The 22,500-nt window shown below is 40.4% G+C and overlaps 3 protein-coding genes across 3 annotated transcripts in view; all 3 read left to right on the top strand.

Annotated features, from left to right (window-relative positions):
• kcnh3 (potassium voltage-gated channel, subfamily H (eag-related), member 3) overlaps positions 1-22,500 on the top strand; it is a gene marked incomplete at both ends in the record, with an annotated part of 131,653 nt that overhangs the window by 60,644 nt on the left and 48,509 nt on the right.
• On the top strand, positions 3,050-6,035 carry LOC307258428 (tripartite motif-containing protein 16-like). Its single transcript, XM_080037955.1, has 2 exons — positions 3,050-3,950; positions 4,382-6,035. The coding sequence occupies exons 1-2, from the start codon at positions 3,056-3,058 to the stop codon at positions 5,152-5,154; spliced, it is 1,668 nt and encodes a 555-aa protein (XP_079894081.1). The 5' UTR covers positions 3,050-3,055; the 3' UTR covers positions 5,155-6,035.
• On the top strand, positions 8,573-17,146 carry LOC307258396 (uncharacterized protein). Its single transcript, XM_080037918.1, has 5 exons — positions 8,573-9,471; positions 9,902-10,657; positions 11,349-11,454; positions 13,906-14,825; positions 15,264-17,146. The coding sequence occupies exons 1-5, from the start codon at positions 8,577-8,579 to the stop codon at positions 16,034-16,036; spliced, it is 3,450 nt and encodes a 1,149-aa protein (XP_079894044.1). The 5' UTR covers positions 8,573-8,576; the 3' UTR covers positions 16,037-17,146.

The raw sequence follows: 22,500 nt of genomic DNA, 5'->3' as shown, positions 1-22,500 counted from the left end.
TTCACACACACACACACACACACACACACACACACACACACACACACACACACACACACACACACACACAGACGCCGTACACACAACACTGTTGACACATCTACATGAGGTAAAGCCTTCAGTGATGGCACATGGATTTTATACCTTCTGCTGTACGTCCAGGTTTGTTTTCTTAGCAGTAGAATCAACAACTGAAACATTTCTTGGGCTCTTCTTGGGATTTTTCTTGAGCTCCTGCACCAGTGTCAGGGGGGGAGGGGGGGGGGGGGGCATCAGTTTTATAAACGCTGCCATACTGAGAAATACAGAGAGAGTTTTGTGGAGCTGATAATAGGCTTAATCAACTTTGTGTCAACTTATTTGGCGATGGCTTGAATGTTATAACCCACATTAATTTATACATGAAAAAGTTCCGCACTATAGCTTTAAAAGAAATGCACTTAGCCACCAGACATCGCGGACCATTTTGCTGACATCACAACGCTTCCGGCGCAATCTATCTCAAGGGGACAAGGAAATAAAATAGCTTTCAGAACATTTGGCAAGTCCAAGTCAACCTGGGGGGGTATAAATAGCCTCATGTGTGCCTTTTTCGGACAGTTTTGACAAAGAAAATACACACATTTTGATTAAAAAGCCAATTTTGCTCCACGGCCAATAACACTCACTGTCTACCTGTCTACCTGTCACTGTTGTCTACCTGTCAAGAGTGTCACCATTTGACAAAATAACACCCTGAAAGACATATTCTCCCGACAATACAGCTTTGGAAAAAAATTAAGAGACCACTCCAAATGTTCAGTGTCTCTCGTTTGACTATTTAAAGGCAGATGTTTGAGTAGAATGAACATTTTGGTTTTATAATATAAACTACTAACAACATTTCTACCAAATTCACAAATACATTTTTTGTCATTAAAGAGCATTTTCATTAAGTTATGTAGAGATGAAGATTGAAGAAAAATCCAGATTGGTCTCTTAATTTTTTCCGGAGCTGTATATGTGGTCATATTCCATATTTTCCTTAAAAGGTGTAGTCAGTGATTCTGGAGAACGCTTGTTGTCAAAATCACTTTTTGTCAAAATCAGTGAATATCTCCTCATGATCCGCTACCTGTCTGTACTGTGTGTGCGGTGAAAGAAAGAAAAAGATTGGTGTAAATAAACAGCCTAGACTCTGTAAACTGGGAGCTAGCAATTGTTAGAAAAATAAACTCTGATTTTAATGATATTATGCCCCCCCCCCCCCCTCTTTAATTGGCATTTACCAATATATAATCATTTAAACAAGTTGTTTATTCACATTTAACTTGGGTAGATGTTAGATGTTCTCTCCTGATGATCCTGGGAGACAGAGAGACTAGGCAATAAAAATGAAGCTGATTTCCCATGAGATAAGATACATTCCTGTATCTGGTAGAACAAAGGGCCTTTAAGCCAAGCACTCTTACAAACTTTCTCCAGGCCGGGGGAGGACGACATCATCCATGGTCTCTGGTTTCGGTCAGAGAACAAGAGGACGGACTCTGAGATCTGCCTGACAACAAGATGTAACCAATCAGTAGAAATTGTAATGATGTCAGAGTTAATATAACTCTTTGTTGTTGAGAAGGACTTCACTTTTTTGACTTTTCCTGTCCCGAGAGGAAGCATAATCTGTTCCGTGATATCACTTCATTAAACCTCCTCTGATAACTTGGAAACTTTTCTCCATTTCATTCATTATTTTTGCCTTCCATATTTCCATTAAACGAACACGTATTTTAACATTCCTGTTACAATATGCCTGATTACAGAGCCTAGGATTTGTATTATTAACACTTGATTTTTTTTGTCAGCGCACACACAGTACAGACAGGTAGTGGATCATGAGGAGATATTCACAGATTTAGTTTTGGCATTTTCAAGCTTTATTAGATAGAACAGAGTTGAAATGGGGAGACAGAGAGAGAGAGAGAGAGAGAGAGACAGACAGAGAGAGAGAGAGAAGGGATGACCTGCAGTAAAGGTCCACGGGTCGGATTTGAACCAGCGACCACTGCAACGAAGGCCTGAGCCGATATGGTACGCGCTACGTGCCACCGGAGCGCCCCGTATTCACCGATTTTTTGACAAAAAGTGAATTTAACGAGTGTTCTCCAGAATCACTCACTACACCTTTAATTTCAACATATTGAACAATAATAAAGCCCCAAACCAACAGTGAATTGATGCTATTAAAATATATTGCCTTGAGTAGCCAGATATAACTTGGACGTGAGCGTATTCCCCAGTGCCGTGGAACTTAATTAAAAACACGTCAAATATTGAAAACACATTAACGAGCGCCGGGTGACATTTTCAATAAACAAGGGCCACTGTCATTTATTATGAGTCGATTCCACATACGCCATAACGGTGCCGTAAACACACACAAGGGACCCAATAACGTATCAATCCACAGCTAAAAATAGTCCCCAAAACAAATGCATCATTTACTCCTTTTTTAATAACGTTTTGATTTCCAGGTATCAATGAGCCTTATTGAATAGCAGTGGGTTGATCACCTTTGGGACAAACTAAAAATAGAATGACACCAGCCTTATACTCTAAAGCTACAGTGCGTACTCTGGTTAGACCCTCCTACATTCCGGTGCATTGTAACCAGTTACTGTGTAATGACAATAAAGTGAATCTAACCTAGTCTAGTTCAGAAGAGGAATAACTTGTTCTGCATACAGTAGGTCTATTTTAACCCCTCCCTTCTCCTCTCCCTGCTTTCAAAGACAGACAGCTCCACCATGTACATACCTGTCCTTGGTCCCTCCCCTTTAGAACTACAGTTCAACAATGGGTGTAACCAACTAGAATCAGCTGACACGCCCCATTCACTGCACGCACACACACACACACACACACACACACACACACACACACACACACACACACACACACACACACACACACACACACACACACACACACACACACACACACACACAAACAGCTCAAAGCTCAAAATAGGTGCAGTTTCAAGGAAGTGAAACTCACACAGTCACTGACACAGAGAGGAGAAATGGCGCAGGCAGGAGTTTTTGATCGGGAAACTTTCTCTTGTTCGATATGTCTGGAGCTACTGAAGGATCCGGTGGGTCTTAACTGTGGCCACAGCTACTGTATGGACTGTATTAAAACCCACTGGGATCAAGAGGATTGTAAACAACTCTACAGCTGCCCTCAGTGTAGGCAGACATTCACAACAAGGCCTGTGCTGCTGAAAAACACCATGTTAGCAGATTTAGTGGAGGAACTGAAGAAGACTGGACTCCAAGCTGCTCCTGCTGATCACTGCTATGCTGGACCTGAAGATGTGGCCTGTGATTTCTGCACTGGGAGAAAACTGAAAGCCCTCAAGTCCTGTCTACAGTGTCTGGCCTCTTACTGTGAGAAACACCTCCAGCCTCACTACGAATCACCGACATTCAAGAAACACAAGCTGGTGGAGCCCTCCAAGAATCTCCAGGAGAACCTCTGCTCTCGTCACAATGAGGTAATGAAGATTTTCTGCCGTACTGATCAGCAGTGTATCTGTTATCTGTGTTTAATGGACGAACACAAAGGCCACGACACAGTGTCAGCTGCAGCAGAACGCACTGAGAGGCAGAAAGAGCTCGAGGGAAGTCGACTAAACATCCAGAAGAGAATCCTGGACTTAGAGAAAGATGTGAAGGTTCTCCAACAGGAGGTGGAGGCTATCAATGGCTCTGCTGATAAAGCAGTGGAGCACAGTGAGAAGACCTTCGCCGAGCTGATCCGTCTCATCCAGAAAAGAAGCTCTGATGTGAAGCAGCAGCTCAGATCCCAACAGGAAACTGAAGTGAGTCGAGTCAAAGATCTTCAGGAGAAGCTGGAGTTGGATATCGCTGATTTGAAGAGGAGAGACGCTGAGCTGAAGACGCTGGCACACTACGGTAAGAAATTCACTTAATTTTTTTTCTGTGTGAAATGTGTTTTGGGGCATTTTGGATCATTTCCAGGACGATTTTATTAGATGTTGGGAAATACCTTGTCCCTTCTATCAGGATTTTCCAAAATCAAATGTAAGACTATTAAATACTTTTTTTAACACCACTTTGAAACATATGTAATGCCAACTGCCCTCCAATAGAAGTTTATACGATATAATGGAGGAGCAGTATAGATTCAAGTTGTGTGTTTAGGAAAGTCCTACGAATTCCTAGTTGTCCATTTTTTAACTCTGGCTTTGCAAATGCATATAAAAAGTTTAACCATTAAAATCACCAAAAAAAGAATTATCTATTTTACGGCGGCATTAAAATAAATTAATTTCAAGGGCAATTAAAGATATTTAGTAAAATGTTCTTCCCCGTTTCACACACAGAGGATCACAACCAGTTTCTACACGACTACCGCTCACTGTCTGCACTCAGTGAATCTACACACTCATCCAGCATCAACATCCGTCCTCTGAGATACTTTGAGGACGTGACAGCGGCTGTGTCAGAAGCCAGAGAGAAACTACAGGACGTCCTGAGAGAGACATGGACAAACATCTCACTGACAGAGACTCAAGTGGATGTTTCACTGCCACAACCAGAGCCCAAGACCAGAGCTGACTTCTTAAGATATTCACGTGGAATCACACTGGATCCAAACACAGCAAACACAAAGCTGTTATTATCTGATGGGAACAGGAAAGTGACAAACATGGATCAACCACAGTCTTATCCTAGTCACACAGACAGATTCACTGGTTATTATCCTCAGGTCCTGAGTGCAGAGAGTCTGACTGGACGTCGTTACTTGGAGGTGGAGTGGAGAGGCAAACAAGTTAGTGTAGCAGTCGCATACAAGAATATCAGCAGAGCAGGGAATGGATGTTTTTTTGGACAAAATGACAAATCTTGGGCCTTATTTTGGTTCACAAACAGGTATGTGTTTAGGCACAACAGAGTCAATACTCCCGTCTCAGGTCCCCAGTCCTCCAGAATAGGAGTGTACCTGGATCACAGTGCAGGTGTTCTGTCCTTCTACAGTGTCTCTGAAACCATGACTCTCCTCCACAGAGTCCAGACCACATTCACTCAGCCGCTCTATGCTGGAGTTTTGCTTTGGTCTACAGGAGACACTGCTGAGTTCAGTGAATTGAAATAGACAGACGTGTTTGAAAGGACAGTGGGTTAAACTATACAGTGTTTCCCACAGGACATATGTTAGGGCGCACTCACACTAGGCAAAGTTGGCCCGTACCTTTACCGAAACACGATTTCCCTGACCAGCATTTCCCCCTGTCTCTATAGCCCAAGCGAAAGTCCCTGCTTGCTTCAAATCCACCTCAGTAGTGCCTGTCCTTAAACACAGCTCCCAAAGAGCCTGAATGACTAACGACCTGTGGCTCTCACTTCCACCATCATGAGACGCTACCACAGCCTCCCAGGCAAAACAGACCGTTTCAGACGGTAGGCGACATTCCGCTCGCGTTGTCGCCTGTCCCCGCGGCTTCACTTTGCGCTCCCCGTGTGAAGTGACGGGCGGAGGAGCGCGATTGTGATTGTTCAACCGCCGCGACAAAAAGATAAACAGTTCTCAACTTTTCCAACGGCCCCTACGAGCGCGCGCAAGAGTTCGGCGAGCACGGAAGAGACAGTTCCACGGGAGTGCGCCCGCTTGTCGTGTCGCCTGACAGAACGCCGCACCTTCTCTCTGTCCGCTCGCCTCTCCATTGAGAATGCATTGCCAGGGGCGATAAACGCGTTCTGTCTGAAACGCCCTTTAGAACAGCTTCTTCCCCTCAGCTGTCAGACTGCTTACAGAGTTCCCATCTCTATCTCACACTGCCTAGTCCCTACTGCTCACTCACACTCTCTTTTTGCACTTCACTGTTGACTTATAACTGTTGTAATCTATTTGCTGCACAGATATTATTCTGTACATATGTTCATAGATGCATGTTGCTCAAGCTGATGTTTGCACTCTGGTTAGACCCCCCCCTACATTTTGCTGCATTGTAACCTGTTACTGTGTGATGACAAGAAAGTGAATCTAATGTAATCTAATCAAATAAAAAAGTCGATCATATAAAACGTCTTGTATTTTTTATTATTCATGTATATTCTTGTACATGTTTCTTATTTTATTTAGTTACTTATTTAAACCAGAGTCCACTACTGGCTAAAGGCAAATTTCATTGTGCTGTAACGGTGCATATGACAATAAAGCTATCTATCTATCTATCTATCTATCTATCTATCTATCTACTAGACCAAGTGGAGATATTTATAACCGTATTATTATTATTATTATTATTTTTATTATTATTATTATTATTTTTATTATTATTATTATTATTATTATTATTATTATTATTATTATTATTATTATTATTATTATTATTATTGTTATTATTAATTTGATATTATTTATTATTATCATTATTATTATTATTTATTTATTTGTTATTAGTATTATTATTTTATTACTATTTAATAATGTTATATTATTATGTATTACCTCCGGGTGGGTAGTTGACTCCCTCTTCTGACTTCTCTATGGTGAGTCCGTGTGGATAGATGCTGTACGGTCGAGACACCATGTTCTTAAACACAATCTGTGGAAGGAGAGGGGAGAGAGTGGACACATTATTGTTGTAAAAGCCCTACTAACATCCTCCCTCCTACATACTCAACATGTACATACTACATATTGTCTACTCAACCATCCATTGTGTATGCGTGGTTCGTTGTACTGTTTACACTGAAGTATACAGAAGCAAAAAAGAATAAAAATAAAAAAAACTTCTGTGTATTTTGAAAAGACGCAATGCATTGTGGGACGGTTGAGTAGGAAGAGTATCCTAACAATCCATACACAAAATCGTCCCAGGAGTAAGTATTCATCCGGGCATTTCTCGCCTACACAAACTAGCATACACAACAACAACATACTCAAATTGACATCAAAATTAGTATGAGTAGGACGTTAGTATGGCTTTTAGTATGAGTAGGACGATAGTAGGGCTTTTAGTATGAGTATAACGTTAGTAGGTATTTTAGTATGAGTAGGACGTTAGTAGGACTGGGTATAGTCAAGGACTTTGCGATACAATACGTATCACGATACACTGGTCACAACACGATATATCACGATATATTGCGTATCTTGATATATCACGACATATTGCCATATTCCATAAAGAAGTTGCCTTGTCAAACACAACAGCACAATATATTGATAATTGCACAGACAAATGAAGTCAAAACTATTTAATTCACAACTTCCTTTACTATTTTCTTCCTTTTTTTGGTTTTGGCAAATGATCAAACACTGCTGCAGCTGCCATAACATCAAAATAACAAATCCAATTCACTCTTGTACTAACTGTACAGGACACAATGAAAATGAAAACACATCAGTATGCTTTTGTGAAACAGTGAAACTTAAGTATTCTTATAAACAAAACTGATCTAACTTCAATAGTCAGTATCCTAGAGGCTCAGGCCTGACAGCAGACATGGGTTTGCAACCTGACCCGTGGTTGTTCTCTGCATTTCATTCCCTCTCTGCCCCATTTCATATGTATCTCTGCACTGTCAATAAAGCCTTGAAAAGCATTTTTGTTATAAAAATCGATAGTGATATCGCAAAACTAAATATCGCGATATATCGATTTTTTGACACAGCCGTAGACGTTAGTATGGCTTTTAGTATGAGTAAGACGTTAGTATGGCTTTTAGTATGAGTAGGACGTTAGTATGGCTTTTAGTATGAGTAGGATGTTAGTATGGCTTTTAGTATGAGTAGGATGTTAGTTGGGCTTTTCGAAAACAGCCATGGTCTGCATACAATTTTAAATAGTATGCCCCGATGACCGGTCCAGAATGTTGTGTTGCCTTTTGGTTACAGTATATTGTTGAATTCCAGCTTCAAAGATCATATTTTTGAAAAAGCTTTTTAAAAACTTTTACTATTTTTCCAGAGACTTTAAGTCAAAAGTGTTCTTTATCCGCAGCAAACAAAATGTCAGCCAATTTTATACGATAGTTTAATGTATTATTCATTAAGGTGTGTAAAGTCCTTTGTATTAGTTAATACCGTGATCTAGTGCAAACACACACACACACACACACACACACACACACACACACACACACACACACACACACTCTTCAATCATCCACTTTGTATGCATGTTAGTGTTTCCTCTGAGTGTGACAATAAAGTGAATCTAATCTAATCTAGTTCAGAAGAGGAATAACTTGTGCTGCATACAATAGGTCTATTTTAACCCCTCCCTTCTCCTCTCCCTGCTTTCAAACAGACAGCTCCACCATGTACATACCTGTCCTTGGTCCCTCCCCTTTAGAAATACAGTTCGACAATGGGTGTAACCAAATAAAATCAGCTGACACGCCCCATTCACTGCACGCACACACACACACACACACACACACACACACACACACACACACACACACACACACACACACACGCACACACACACACACACACACACAGCACAGACTAGGTGCAGTTTCAAGGAAGTGAAACTCACACAGTCACTGACACAGAGAGGAGAAATGGCGCAGGCAGGAGTTTTGGATCGGGAAACTTTCTCTTGTTCGATATGTCTGGAGCTACTGAAGGATCCGGTGGGTCTTCACTGTGGACACAGCTACTGTATGGACTGTATTAAAACCCACTGGGATCAAGAGGATTGTAAACAACTCTACAGCTGCCCTCAGTGTAGGCAGACATTCACAACAAGGCCTGTGCTGATGAAAAACACCATAATAGCAGATTTAGTGGAGGAACTGAAGAAGACTGGACTCCAAGCTGCTCCTGCTGATCACTGCTATGCTGGACCTGAAGATGTGGCCTGTGATTCCTGCACTGGGAGAAAACTGAAAGCCCTCAAGTCCTGTCTACAATGTCTGGCCTCTTACTGTGAGAAACACCTCCAGCCTCACTACGAATCACCGACATTCAAGAAACACAAGCTGGTGGAGCCCTCCAAGAATCTCCAGGAGAACCTCTGCTCTCGTCACAATGAGGTAATGAAGATTTTCTGCCGTACTGATCAGCAGTGTATCTGTTATCTGTGTTCAATAGACGAACACAAAGGCCACGACACAGTGTCAGCTGCAGCAGAATTTACTGAGAAGCAGAAAGAGCTCGAGGGAAGTCGACTAAACATCCAGAAGAGAATCCTGGACGTAGAGAAAGATGTGAAGGTTCTCCAACAGGAGGTGGAGGCTATCAATGGCTCTGCTGATAAAGCAGTGGAGCACAGTGAGAAGACCTTCGCCGAGCTGATCCGTCTCATCCAGAAAACAAGCTCTGATGTGAAGCAGCAGCTCAGATCCCAACAGGAAACTGAAGTGAGTCGAGTCAAAGATCTTCAGGAAAAGCTGGAGTTGGATATCGCTGATTTGAAGAGGAGTGACGCTGAGCTGAAGACGCTGGCACACTACGGTAAGAAATTCACTTCTTGTTTTTTTCTGTGTGAAATGTGTTTGGGGCATTTTGGATCATTTCCAGGGCGATTTTATTAGATGTTGGGAAATACCTTGTCCAGGATTTTCCAAATCAAATGTAGGAATATGAATATATTAAATACTTTTTTTAAAACCACTTTGAAACATATGCAATGCCAACTGCCCTCCAATAGAAGTTTATACGATATAATAGAGGAGCAGTATAGATTCAAGTTGTGTGTTTAGGAAAGTCCTACGAATTCCTAGTTGTCCATTTTTTAACTCTGGCTTTGCAAATGCATATAGAAAGTTTAACCATTAAAATCACCCAAAAAAGAGTTGTCTATTTTACGGCAGCATTAAAATAAATGAATTTCAAGGGCAATTAAAGATATTTAGTAAAATGTTCTTCCCCGTTTCACACACAGAGGATCACAACCAGTTTCTACACGACTACCGCTCACTGTCTGCACTCAGTGAATCTACACACTCATCCAGCATCAACATCCGTCCTCTGAGATACTTTGAGGACGTGACAGCGGCTGTGTCAGAAGCCAGAGAGAAGCTACAGGACGTCCTGAGAGAGACATGGACAAACATCTCACTGACAGAGACTCAAGTGGATGTTTCACTGCCTCAACCAGAGCCCAAGACCAGAGCTGACTTCTTAAGATATTCACGTGGAATCACACTGGATCCAAACACAGCAAACACAGAGCTGTTATTATCTGATGGGAACAGGAAAGTGACAAACATGGGTAAACCACAGTCTTATCCTAGTCACACAGAGAGATTCACTAAAAAACCTCAGGTCCTGAGTACAGAGAGTCTGACTGGACGTTGGTACATGGAGGTGGAGTGGAGAGGCCTACAAGTTGGTGTAGCAGTCGCATACAAGAATATCAGCAGAGCAGGGATTGAATGTTTATTTGGAAACAATGACAAATCTTGGGCCTTGTATTGTTTAACAAACAGTTATGTGTTTAGGCACAACAGAGTCGATACTCCCGTCTCAGGTCCTCAGTCCTCCAGAATAGGAGTGTACCTGGATCACAGTGCAGGTGTTCTGTCCTTCTACAGCGTCTCTGAAACCATGACTCTCCTCCACAGAGTCCAGACCACATTCACTCAGCCGCTCTATGCTGGAGTTTTGCTTTGGTATAAAGGAGACACTGCTGAGTTCAGTGAGTTGAAATAGACAGCAGTGTTTGAAAGGACAGTGGGTTTAACTATACAGTGTTTCCCACAGGACATATGTTAGGGCACACTCACATTAGGAAAAGTTGGCCCGTACCTTTACCGAAACACGATTTCCCTGACCAGCATTTTCACCTGGTCTCTAGCCCAAGCAAAAGTCCCTGCTTGCTTCAAATCCACCTCAGTAGTGCCTGTCCTTAAACACAGCTCCCCAAAGAGCCTGAATGACTAACGACCTGTGGCTCTCACCTCCACCATCATGAGATGCTTGGAGAGGCTGGTCTTAGCCCACCTGGAAACCAAACTCCAAACCACACTAGACCCCTATCAGTTTGCCTTCCGTAGAGAACAGGAGCACGGACAATGCCTTCACCACAGTACTATGCCCAGACCTTTAGATGGATAGATAGATAGATAGATAGATAGATAGATAGATAGATAGATAGATAGATAGATAGATAGATAGATAGATAGATAGATAGATAGATAGATAGATAGATAGATAGATAGATAGATAGATAGATAGATAGATAGATAGATAGATAGATAGATAGATAGATAGATAGATAGATAGATAGATAGATAGATAGATAGATAGATAGATAGATAGATAGCCCAGCCCTCTACCACCTGGACCTGAGTAACTCCTACGTAAGGTTTACTGTTCATTGATTTCAGCTCAAGGTAACTGCACCATCAAGGACCAGACATCACAGCAGAGGGCGGTGAAAATCACCCAACGCATAACCAAGACCACACTCCCTACCAACAGCTCTAACTACAGGTGAAAACACTCTCAAGACGCATTGAGATCGGATCACAAAAACCACATTCGGAGGTGGTTTACGTCGCTTGGGTCCGATGTGTCCGCATTCATTTGACAGTGGAAACACCGATGTGACTTTTGTCCACATTAGGGACCCCCTACTCAACTGCCGCCCCCTGCCTGAGCGGAAATACGTTGAAAATGCATCTCTGGCATTCATGGGAAACAGGGCCTAAGAACAGCTTCTTCCCCTCAGCTGTCAGACTGCTTACAGAGTTCCCATCCCTATCTCACACTGCCTAGTCCCTACTGCTCACTCACACTCTCTTTTTGCACTGTTGACTTATAACTGTTGTAATCTATTTGCTGCACATATATTATTCTGTACATATATTCATAGATGCATGTTGCTCAAGCTGATGTTTGCACTCTGGTTAGACCCCCCTACATTTAGCTGCATTGTAACCTGTTACTGTGTGATGACAAGAAAGTGAATCTAATGTAATATAATCAAATCAAATAAAAAAATGTTATCATATAAAACATGTTTTATTTTTATTTTTTCATGTATATTCTTGTATATTTGTTTATTTTATTTAGTGTCTTATTGAGTCCACTACTAGACCAAGTGGAGATATGTATTACCTTATTATTATTATTATTATTTTGGAGGTCACTCAAAGACGCTTTACATCACATAGAATATACAGTACATAAAGAAAAGAAAAACAGGAAAACATGATACAAATTCAAAATGAGGTTTGGAATAGAGTCAGGTGTGGTATGGGTGGGGTCAGGGGTCATATGCTTTCTTGAAGAGGTGAGTTTTGAGTTGGCTTTTAAATTAGTTGATTGAGTCTGCATTTCGGATGTTTGTGGGGAGGGAGTTCCAGAGGGTTTGGGGCCATAGACATAATAAAGAATGTATTATTATTATGAATTCTCTTTATTATGTCCATGGTTGGGGCAGCAATGGCAAAAGGTCTATCTCCTGTGGTGTGGTGCTTTGATCTTGTGATGGGGGTCAGAAGGTTGGTGGCAGATGATCTGAGTTGGCAATTGGGGGAGTGACGTTTGAGGAGGTCGGTGAGGTGGGGTGGGGGGGACAAGGTTATTGAGGGCTTTGTAGGTGATGAGCAGGATCTTGAAATTAATTCGGTGCTGTATTGGGAGCCAGTGAAGTTTTTTGAGGATGGGAGTGATGTGTTCTCTAGAGCGGGTGTGGGTGAGTAATCTGGCAGCAGAGTTTTGGACATATTGGAGTTTATTATTTATTATTATTATTATTATTATTATTATTATTATTATTATTATTATTATTATTATTATTATTATTATTATTATTATTATTATTATTTATTATTATTATTATTATTATTATTATTATTATTATTATTATTATTATTATTATTATTATCATTATTATTATTATTATTATTATAGTATTATGTATTACCTCCGGGTGGGTAGTTGACTCCCTCTTCTGACTTCTCTATGGTGAGTCCGTGTGGATAGATGCTGTACGGTCGAGTCGCCATGTTTTTAAACACAATCTGTGGAAGGAGAGGGGGAGAGAGTGGACACATTATTGTTGTAAAAGCCCTACTAACGTCCTCCCTCCTACATACTCAACATGTATATACTACATACTGTCTACTTAACCATCCATTGTGTATGCGAGGTTCGTCCGACTGTTTACACTGAAGTATACAGAAGCAAAAAAGAATTTTAAAAAAAGTGTCCTTGTCGTTTGAAAAGACGCAATGCATGGTGGGGCGGTTGAGTAGGAAGAGTATCCTAACAATCCATACACAAAATCATCCCAGGAGTAAGTACTCATCCGGGCATTTCTCGCCTACACAAACTAACATACACAAACACAACATACTCAAATTGACATCAACATTAGTATGAGTAGGATGTTAGTATGGCTTTTAGTATGAGTAGGACGTTAGTAGGGCTTTTAGTATGAGTAGGACGTTAGTAGGGGGACAACACACAGATTGTGATATAGACGCTTTGAACTGCTCAACCCGTTTGACCCGTTTCAATCGTCCACTTTGTATGCATGTTAGTGTTTCCTCTGAGTGTGACAATAAAGTGAATCTAATCTAGTCTAGTTCAGAAGAGGAATAACTTGTTCTGCATACAGTAGGTCTATTTTAACCCCTCCCTTCTCCTCTCCCTGCTTTCAAACAGACAGCTCCACCATGTACATACCTGTCCTTGGTCCCTCCCCTTTAGAACTACAGTTCAACAATGGGTGTAACCAACTATAATCAGCTCGCCCCACATGCTACATTCACTGCACACACACACACACACAACACACACACACACACACACACACACACACACACACACACACACACACACACACACACACACACACACACACACACACACACACACACACACACACACACACACAGCTCAGACTAGGTGCAGTTTCAAGGAAGTGAAACTCACACAGTCACTGACACAGAGAGGAGAAATGGCGCAGGCAGGAGTTTTGGATCGGGAAACTTTCTCTTGTTCGATATGTCTGGAGCTACTGAAGGATCCGGTGGGTCTTCACTGTGGACACAGCTACTGTATGGACTGTATTAAAACCCACTGGGATCAAGAGGATTGTAAACAACTCTACAGCTGCCCTCAGTGTAGGCAGAAATTCACAACAAGGCCTGTGCTGCTGAAAAACACCATGTTAGCAGATTTAGTGGAGGAACTGAAGAAGACTGGACTCCAAGCTGCTCCTGCTGATCACTGCTATGCTGGACCTGAAGATGTGGCCTGTGATTTCTGCACTGGGAGAAAACTGAAAGCCCTTAAGTCCTGTCTGTTCTGTATGGCCTCTTACTGTGAGAAACACCTCCAGCCTCACTACGAATCACCGACATTCAAGAAACACAAGCTGGTGGAGCCCTCCAAGAATCTCCAGGAGAACCTCTGCTCTCGTCACAATGAGGTAATGAAGATTTTCTGCCGTACTGATCAGCAGTGTATCTGTTATCTGTGTTTAATGGACGAACACAAAGGCCACGACACAGTGTCAGCTGCAGCAGAACGCACTGAGAGGCAGAAAGAGCTCGAGGGAAGTCGACTAAACATCCAGAAGAGAATCCTGGACGTAGAGAAAGATGTGAAGGTTCTCCAACAGGAGGTGGAGGCTATCAATGGCTCTGCTGATAAAGCAGTGGAGCACAGTGAGAAGACCTTCGCCGAGCTGATCCGTCTCATCCAGAAAAGAAGCTCTGATGTGAAGCAGCAGCTCAGATCCCAACAGGAAACTGAAGTGAGTCGAGTCAAAGATCTTCAGGAAAAGCTGGAGTTGGATATCGCTGATTTGAAGAGGAGAGACGCTGAGCTGAAGACGCTGGCACACTACGGTAAGAAATTCACTTCTTGTTTTTTTCTGTGTGAAATGTGTTTTGGGGAATTATGGATCATTTCCAGGGCGATTTTATTAAATGTTTGAAAATACCTTGTCCCCTCTATCGGGATTTTCCAAATCAAATGTAAGACTACTAATATATTAAATACTTTTTTTAAAACCACTTTGAAACATATGTAATGCCGACTGCCCTCCAATAGAAGTTTATACGATATAATGGAGGATCAGTATAGATTCAAGTTGTGTGTTTAGGAAAGTCCTACGAATTCCTAGTTGTCCATTTTTTAACTCTGGCTTTGCAAATACATATAAAAAGTGTACCATTAAAATCACCAAAAAAAGAATTATCTATTTTACGGCAGCATTAAAATAAATGAATGTCAAGGGCAATTAAAGATATTTAGTAAAATGTTCTTCCCCGTTTCACACACAGAGGATCACAACCAGTTTCTACACGACTACCGCTCACTGTCTGCACTCAGTGAATCTACACACTCATCCTGCATCAACATCCGTCCTCTGAGATACTTTGAGGACGTGACAGCGGCTGTGTCAGAAGCCAGAGAGAAGCTACAGGACGTCCTGAGAGAGACATGGACAAACATCTCACTGACAGAGACTCAAGTGGATGTTTTACTGCCTCAACCGGAGCCCAAGACCAGAGCTGACTTCTTAAGATATTCACGTGGAATCACACTGGATCCAAACACAGCACACACACTGCTGTTATTATCTGATGGGAACAGGAAAGCAACAAGAATGGGTCAACCACAGTCTTATCCTAGTCACACAGACAGATTCACTGGTGGTAATCCTCAGGTCCTGAGTACAGAGAGTCTGACAGGTCGTTGGTACTGGGAGGTGGAGTGGAGAGGCAATTCCGTTAGTGTGGCAGTCGCATACAAGAATATCAGCAGAGCAGGGGGTGAATGTTTATTTGGAGACAATGACAAATCTTGGGAGTTATATTGTCACACAAACGGGTATGAGTTTAGGCACAACAGAGTCGATACTCCCGTCTCAGGTCCCCAGTCCTCCAGAATAGGAGTGTACCTGGATCACAGTGCAGGTGTTCTGTCCTTCTACAGCGTCTCTGAAACCATGACTCTCCTCCACAGAGTCCAGACCACATTCACTCAGCCGCTCTATGCTGGAGTTTGTCTTTGGGGTAAAGGAAACACTGCTGAGTTCAGTGAATTGAAATAGACAGACGTGTTTGAAAAGGACGGTGGGTTAAACTATACAGTGTTTCCCACAGGACATACAGTCCCCTCCAATAGTATTGGAACAGTGAGGCCAATTCCTTTATTTTAGCTGTAGACTGAAAACATTTGCGTTTGACACCAACAGATGAATATTTGACAATAGATCAACATTTCAGCTTTCATTTCCAGGTATTTACATCTGGATCTGATACACAACTTAGAAGATAGCATTATTTGTAAAGGAACACCACATTTTAAGGTGAGCAAAAGTATTGGAACAGATAGACTTAAAATAAATTAAAGTAAATAAGACTTAATATTTTGTTGCAAATCCTTCGCTTGCAATGAGGCTGCGGTGAAAGCCTGGAAAAGCATCACAAAAGAAGAATTCAAAAGTTTTGTGATGTCAATGGGTCACAGGCTTGATGCAGTTATTGCAGGCAAAGGATTTGCAACAAAATATTAAGTCTTATTCACTTAAATTTATTTTAAGTCTATCTGTTCCAATACTTTTGCTCACCTAAACATGTGGTGTTCTTATACAAATAATGCTATCTTATCAGTTGTGTATCAGATCCAGATGTAAATACCTGGAAATGAAAGCTGAAATGTTGAGCTATTGTCTCATATTTATATGTTGGTGTCAAACCCAAATGTTTTCAGTCTACAGCAAAAATAAAGGAATTGGCCTCACTGTTCCGATACTTTTGGAGGGGACTGTATGTTAGGACGCACTCACACTAGGCAAAGTTGGCCCGTACCTTTACCGAAACACGATTTCCCTGACCAGCATTTTCTCCCTGTCTCTATAGCCCAAGCAAAAGTCCCTGCTTGCTTCAAATCCACCTCAGTAGTGCCTGTCCTTAAACACAGCTCCCCAAAGAGCCTGAATGACTAACGACCTGTGGCACTCACTTCCACCATCATGAGATGCTTGGAGAGGCTGGTCTTAGCCCACCTGGAAACCAAACTCCCTCCCACACTAGACCCCTATCAGTTTGCCTACCGCGGACAATGCCATCACCACAGTACTACACCAAGCCCTTTAGATGGATGGATGGATGGATAGATAGATAGATAGATAGATAGATAGATAGATAGATAGATAGATAGATAGATAGATAGATAGATAGATAGATAGATAGATAGATAGATAGATAGATAGATAGATAGATAGATAGATAGATAGATAGATAGATAGATAGATAGATAGATAGATAGATAGATAGATAGATAGATAGATAGATAGATAGATAGATAGATGGATGGACGGACGGACGGATGGACGGACGGACGGACGGACGGACGGACGGACGGACAGATAGATAGATAGATAGATAGATCAACGCAAGACCACACCCCTTACCATAACCTCAACATATGAGAAGAGGTGTCTACGAAAGGCACACAACTTCATCAAGCAACATTAATTCTTCCCCTCAGCTGTCAGACTGCTTACAGAGTTCCCATCCCTATCTCACACTGCCTAGTCCGTACTGCTCACTCACACTCTCTTTTTGCACTGCACTGTTGACTTATAACTGTTGTAATCTATTTGCTGCACAGATATTATGCTGTACATATATTCATAGATGCATGTTGCTCAAACTGAAGTTCGGATTCAGTTTAGACCCCCCTACATTTAGCTGCATTGTAACCTGTTACTGTGTAATGGCAAGAAAGGGAATCTAATGTAATCTAATCTAATCAAATAAAAAAATTTGATCATATAAAACGTCTTTTATTTTTTATTTTTCATGTATATTCTTGTATATTTGTTTATTTGGTGTGAATGCTGAAAGCATTCACAGCATTGATATTCTGCGTATTTATTCTTATTATTATTATTCCGCCCGCTTTTCAGGGCCGGCCATATCTTCAACATGCTTCATTCCACAAACTATATTCAACTATCCTCATATTCAGCCCATTTTTCACATGTCTGCTTTCATTCAAAAATTTCAAAAAAATTAATAACTTCATAATTAATAAGCAATTAAACAAAAATTATTTAACATTGAAGCGGATAGGAGCAGCATTCCAAACCGCTAAAACTTCCTCTGCTTTGAAACCTATCTCCTCCCGCATTTTTTCAGCTAGAGACTCCATTCAAACGTTAAACAATTCACATTAATTACAGCTATTAAAAACTCATTCAACTTTTTAAAATCTTCAACTGTCTTTGAACAAACACAGTTTTAGTTTTAAGCTTTTTTCAACCTCTTTCTAAATTTATAATGGGATCCGGATGGGACGGAATGTTCAGAGGCAGACTGGGGAAACCAACTGTTACAGTGTAGAACTGGTGTAAAAATACACCAAAACCTTCCACTTAACTGCCTCTCACTCCCACAAATTAAACCCTACGTGGATAATTTTTACATCAAAATGTAGGACATATTCTGCCGGTCGCATAGATGTGACTACTGAAGCAATCGGACTTACACAATGGGAGGTCTGGGCTTCCAAGCTAAATGGTGTCCAACCAACTGCCGCCTTGATAACTGAGACATGACATTTCTGGAGAAAGGCAGACTGTACCACACCTTTGAAATGCTCTGGTTCTCATATTCTTCACATTACAGACATAATCTTCACACTGTGTCTTCATCAGATTCTTCTGGTTCTGACAATAAAATAATTTTGTCAGTTAGACTCACGGTCCGTCAGTTAGAGGCAGCGGTTTGAGGTGACGTTTTGGATGAAATTACCTCTCTGAGGCCTCTAAAAGGTGGGATTTCTGCCTGATCACAGACCCTCAATAAGACATACACTCACCTTGGTGACTCACTCTGCCCATTAAAGGGCAATTTCACTTTTTTTTCTTTATTCTTTTTTTCTTTTTTCCGCTTTATTAGACAGTTCGGAGAGGCACAGTTGAAATGGGGCAAACACTCTGCTCTTTGAAGGCCTATTTCACACATAATTTTTTTTTTCATGTCTTTCAATTATAATTTGATCTAGACATTTTTAAATATTCAACAACATTCCTATTAGAGTTCAACAATTCACTACTGTTCATACTTAAGACTATAATTACTTTTCCACATCTTCATAGTCCTTTAGCTGATTCATATACATTCTCTCTCTAGGTCGTCCTCAGGCAGCAGTTTAGACTTATGCGTTCATTTAAAACCTCTGTCTGTGTGATCTGGTTGGGGACAGAAGTGTCTGTACGTGTGTAGATTAGCAGCTGTTTACACTTGACACTGATTAGCTCTCTGTCACCATGGTGACACCATTGGCACGTGCACCTGTCTTTGACTCAAAACTCCAATCCCTTAAAGCCTGTTACATACTCCGCGAGAAGAAAGAACAAAGTTCTCGGTGACAGAGTTGCGAGAAGAAAATGACGTTCGAGACCTCCCCGGAGTAAGACATTTTTAGAATTTAAAGTGCAGGTAAACTTTGCACACATGTCAATCATGACTCAAAGATGACCTCATATGATTGTAGAGAACCAACATTCCAAATAATACACATTTTTTTATACATTGTATTATTCACCTATGCTGCAGTGTCTAATTTTTTCACTGTAATATTTGGCAAAACTGTCATAATAGCCATTCAGCTATATGTAGGTGAAGTAGTCTGAAAATATTTTTTCATCACTTTGCTCCCCCCTGCCTCTGTGTGCTGCCCCCTAAAATTGCCACCGCTCATGTTAATTTTGACCAATCAGAGCAGGCTCAGATACTCCGTTCTTATTGGCTGTGGGACTGTCTGTTCACTTGGCAACGACGTTGATGCGTCAGTTGCGTGAGCGTTCACGACCCTAGCAGTCTGAAACTACTGTTTGGCCCTACTAAGGCAGACAGCGAATAGGCCTCTGGCCTCCCGTTACACTGAGCGGACTACAGGGACAGGGACAGGCCGTGTAGCAGCATGACCATTGACCTTACATGGAAAATTTGCTTGGTTCAACTTCACGCAATCCAGGAAATTTGGCACTAAGGGTCTAAAATGCATGTACGTCATTATCAGACACTTGGGTATCATTTAGCATCACTATATAACATCATATAATATATAACAACATATATGCATCTGGGTTTCCTACACAATATTCAAAAGAAGATCTGCATCGATGGAGGCTCCAGCCCTACTTTTGACAGGTGTCTGACACAGTTATTGGTATGCATATGCATAGAGGGTAGCCTACAATGTAACATATATTCGAACAAACATGTTGTTTTACACTTGTTGATTTGATTATGCCATCTTCTCTATCTTAAGAGGTCAATAAGATTATCATCAATATCCTTTCTGAAATGTTTTGTGTACAGGTTTATCATAAAATAACTGGGACTTGAAGGTAAAGTGATAGGTATTATCAAATTTGAATATTGCGGTTTAAAATAATAATGTGGTGAAATTTTATTTTATGGTGAGAAATAAACACTGAACAAACTAGTGTCTCACTAGGTTTCTCCGTTTCCGTCTGACCAGGGCAAGTCTTTCAGTCTTACCTTTTAAAATATCACCTCCTCTCCTCCTTATAACACAAATCTGGTGGTGTACTGGAAAGTGCTTTGGATTGTGGTCTCAAAGGTCACAGGTTCAAGATAAGTGTTTGCCATCAAATTTTATCCTGCTAAATGTGCATCTGACTTAGCCTGGAAATCCAGACCCTGATATCTTGAACGATAGAGGGTCTGGCCACGATCAATAGTAATTTCCAACTCAAGGGGCGGCTCCTACTCGTGCATTTCAAATGACACTGCACGCAGTTGGATAGCACTACAACCAATCAGAGCGATGCACAAGGTGACGTAAGCCCCTTTCGTTTAGCAAACAGCTGTTCAACTGTTAAATTAAACGTTTGCCGTGGTCGGTCGGCAAAATAGAACATTCCACTTACTTGCTAATGAAAGATTTGAGTGCCGTCTTCCAAATCGTAAAGGGTCGCGGCCAAAGCAGTCTCAAACTCACACAACATATCCGCAGCCATCTTTGATGTTTACTGTCACGGCTTCGACGTCGCATGCACGTCACTGTCGTCATCCGGTTACGTCCTCCCCAGAGTACCATATAAGGGGCTCTGGCGCGCCCATATTAGATTGAAACCAATTGAAACCACCAGCCAGATTTCTGGTTTTCTTGATAAAGCTTCAACGGAGCGTGTCCAGACCAACACGCGCAGCAAATTTAATTTGCCAGCGCTGGGAATGCCAGGCGACGTCTGACTGGGAACATGAGTCATACTAACTGTGGGTGGAAGAGTGCATAGTCGATTAACCCTGAAATACAAAGGTCGGCGGTTCAAATCCCGGCTGGCGCTTAATTTTAGACTTACACAGATTTTCTTAAAAATGTGCACATATGTTGATTATGACTCACTAATGACCTCATAGGAGTTCAAAGGTCAAATTTAAAGGTCACTGTGACATTGCCTTTTGTGACTGCAGTATTTTATGAACGCTTCCACGGTTTTTCTTCAAATTTTGCAAAATGTTGATTCTGACTCAAAGATGAACTGATAACATTTATCATAGTTTAAGGTCATAATTAATTCATAAATTCATCTGAAAAGTCCATTCAAACTTCCAAATATTGCACATTTTTCAAACATTCTATTGTTCAACCATTCTGTTCATTCAGATATATTCATCCTTCGTTCTTCATCAACATTCAGCAGTGAAGTTTATTCAGCAGCAGCGCAGCATTCACACCGCAATTTCTTCAGGAATTGCATTTCTAGTTTATTTAGTGACTTATTTAAATCAGAGTCCACTACTAGACCAATGAGATATTTATAATAATAATAATAATAATAATAATAATAATAATAATAATAATAATAATAATAATAATAATAATAATAATAATAATAATAAGTAAAGTACATAATAAAGTAAGTAAAGTAAAGTAATAAAGTACTAATATTATATTAATATGTATTAATAATATTATTGTTATTATTATTTAATGTTATTAATTTTATATTATTATTTATTATTACTATTATATTATTATGTGTTATTATTATTATGTGTTGTTATTATTATTATTATTATTATTATTATTATTATTATTATTATTATTATTATTATTATTATTATTATTATTATTATTATTGTTGTTGTTATTATATTAGTATTGCTATTATTATTATTATTATTATTATTAATTATTATTATTATTATTATTATTATTATTATTATTATTATTATTATTATTATTATTATACATTTATTTTATTATTAGGGGAGAGTGGCCTAAGTTGTGCAAGATGGCGGCACTAGGCCTTGGTCCAAAATATGCAGAAATACGGACATATATGAGACCCTTTCTAAGGAGAAACATTTTTATTCAAATCATTTTTTTCAGCTATTATGCATTAAATTAAATGTACTTATGGATATTATAATTACTTTCTACAAAATCTGCTAGGAAATAAAACCCCAAATTCTACACACTGCAGGTTTAAAGGCCATACTAGTGAACAGTGATTTTGACAACAAG

The sequence above is a fragment of the Ammodytes marinus genome (genome assembly GCF_949987685.1).
Source record: "Ammodytes marinus genome assembly, chromosome: 12".
In the NCBI taxonomy this organism is placed as follows: Eukaryota; Metazoa; Chordata; class Actinopteri; order Uranoscopiformes; family Ammodytidae; genus Ammodytes; species Ammodytes marinus.
This window is presented reverse-complemented; position numbering and strand designations above follow the sequence as displayed.

What these genes read in the sequence shown, in the direction of transcription:
- LOC307258396 (XM_080037918.1), top strand. Translation starts at nt 8,577, where the DNA reads ATGGCGCAGGCAGGAGTTTTGGATCGGGAAACTTTCTCTTGTTCGATA. An exon ending in GAAGACGCTGGCACACTACG is followed by an intron (nt 9,472 to 9,901) that starts GTAAGAAATTCA and finishes TTTCACACACAG; the next exon opens with AGGATCACAACCAGTTTCTA. An exon ending in ACCAACAGCTCTAACTACAG is followed by an intron (nt 11,455 to 13,905) that starts GTGAAAACACTC and finishes AGTGAAACTCAC; the next exon opens with ACAGTCACTGACACAGAGAG.
- LOC307258428 (XM_080037955.1), top strand. Translation starts at nt 3,056, where the DNA reads ATGGCGCAGGCAGGAGTTTTTGATCGGGAAACTTTCTCTTGTTCGATA. An exon ending in GAAGACGCTGGCACACTACG is followed by an intron (nt 3,951 to 4,381) that starts GTAAGAAATTCA and finishes TTTCACACACAG; the next exon opens with AGGATCACAACCAGTTTCTA.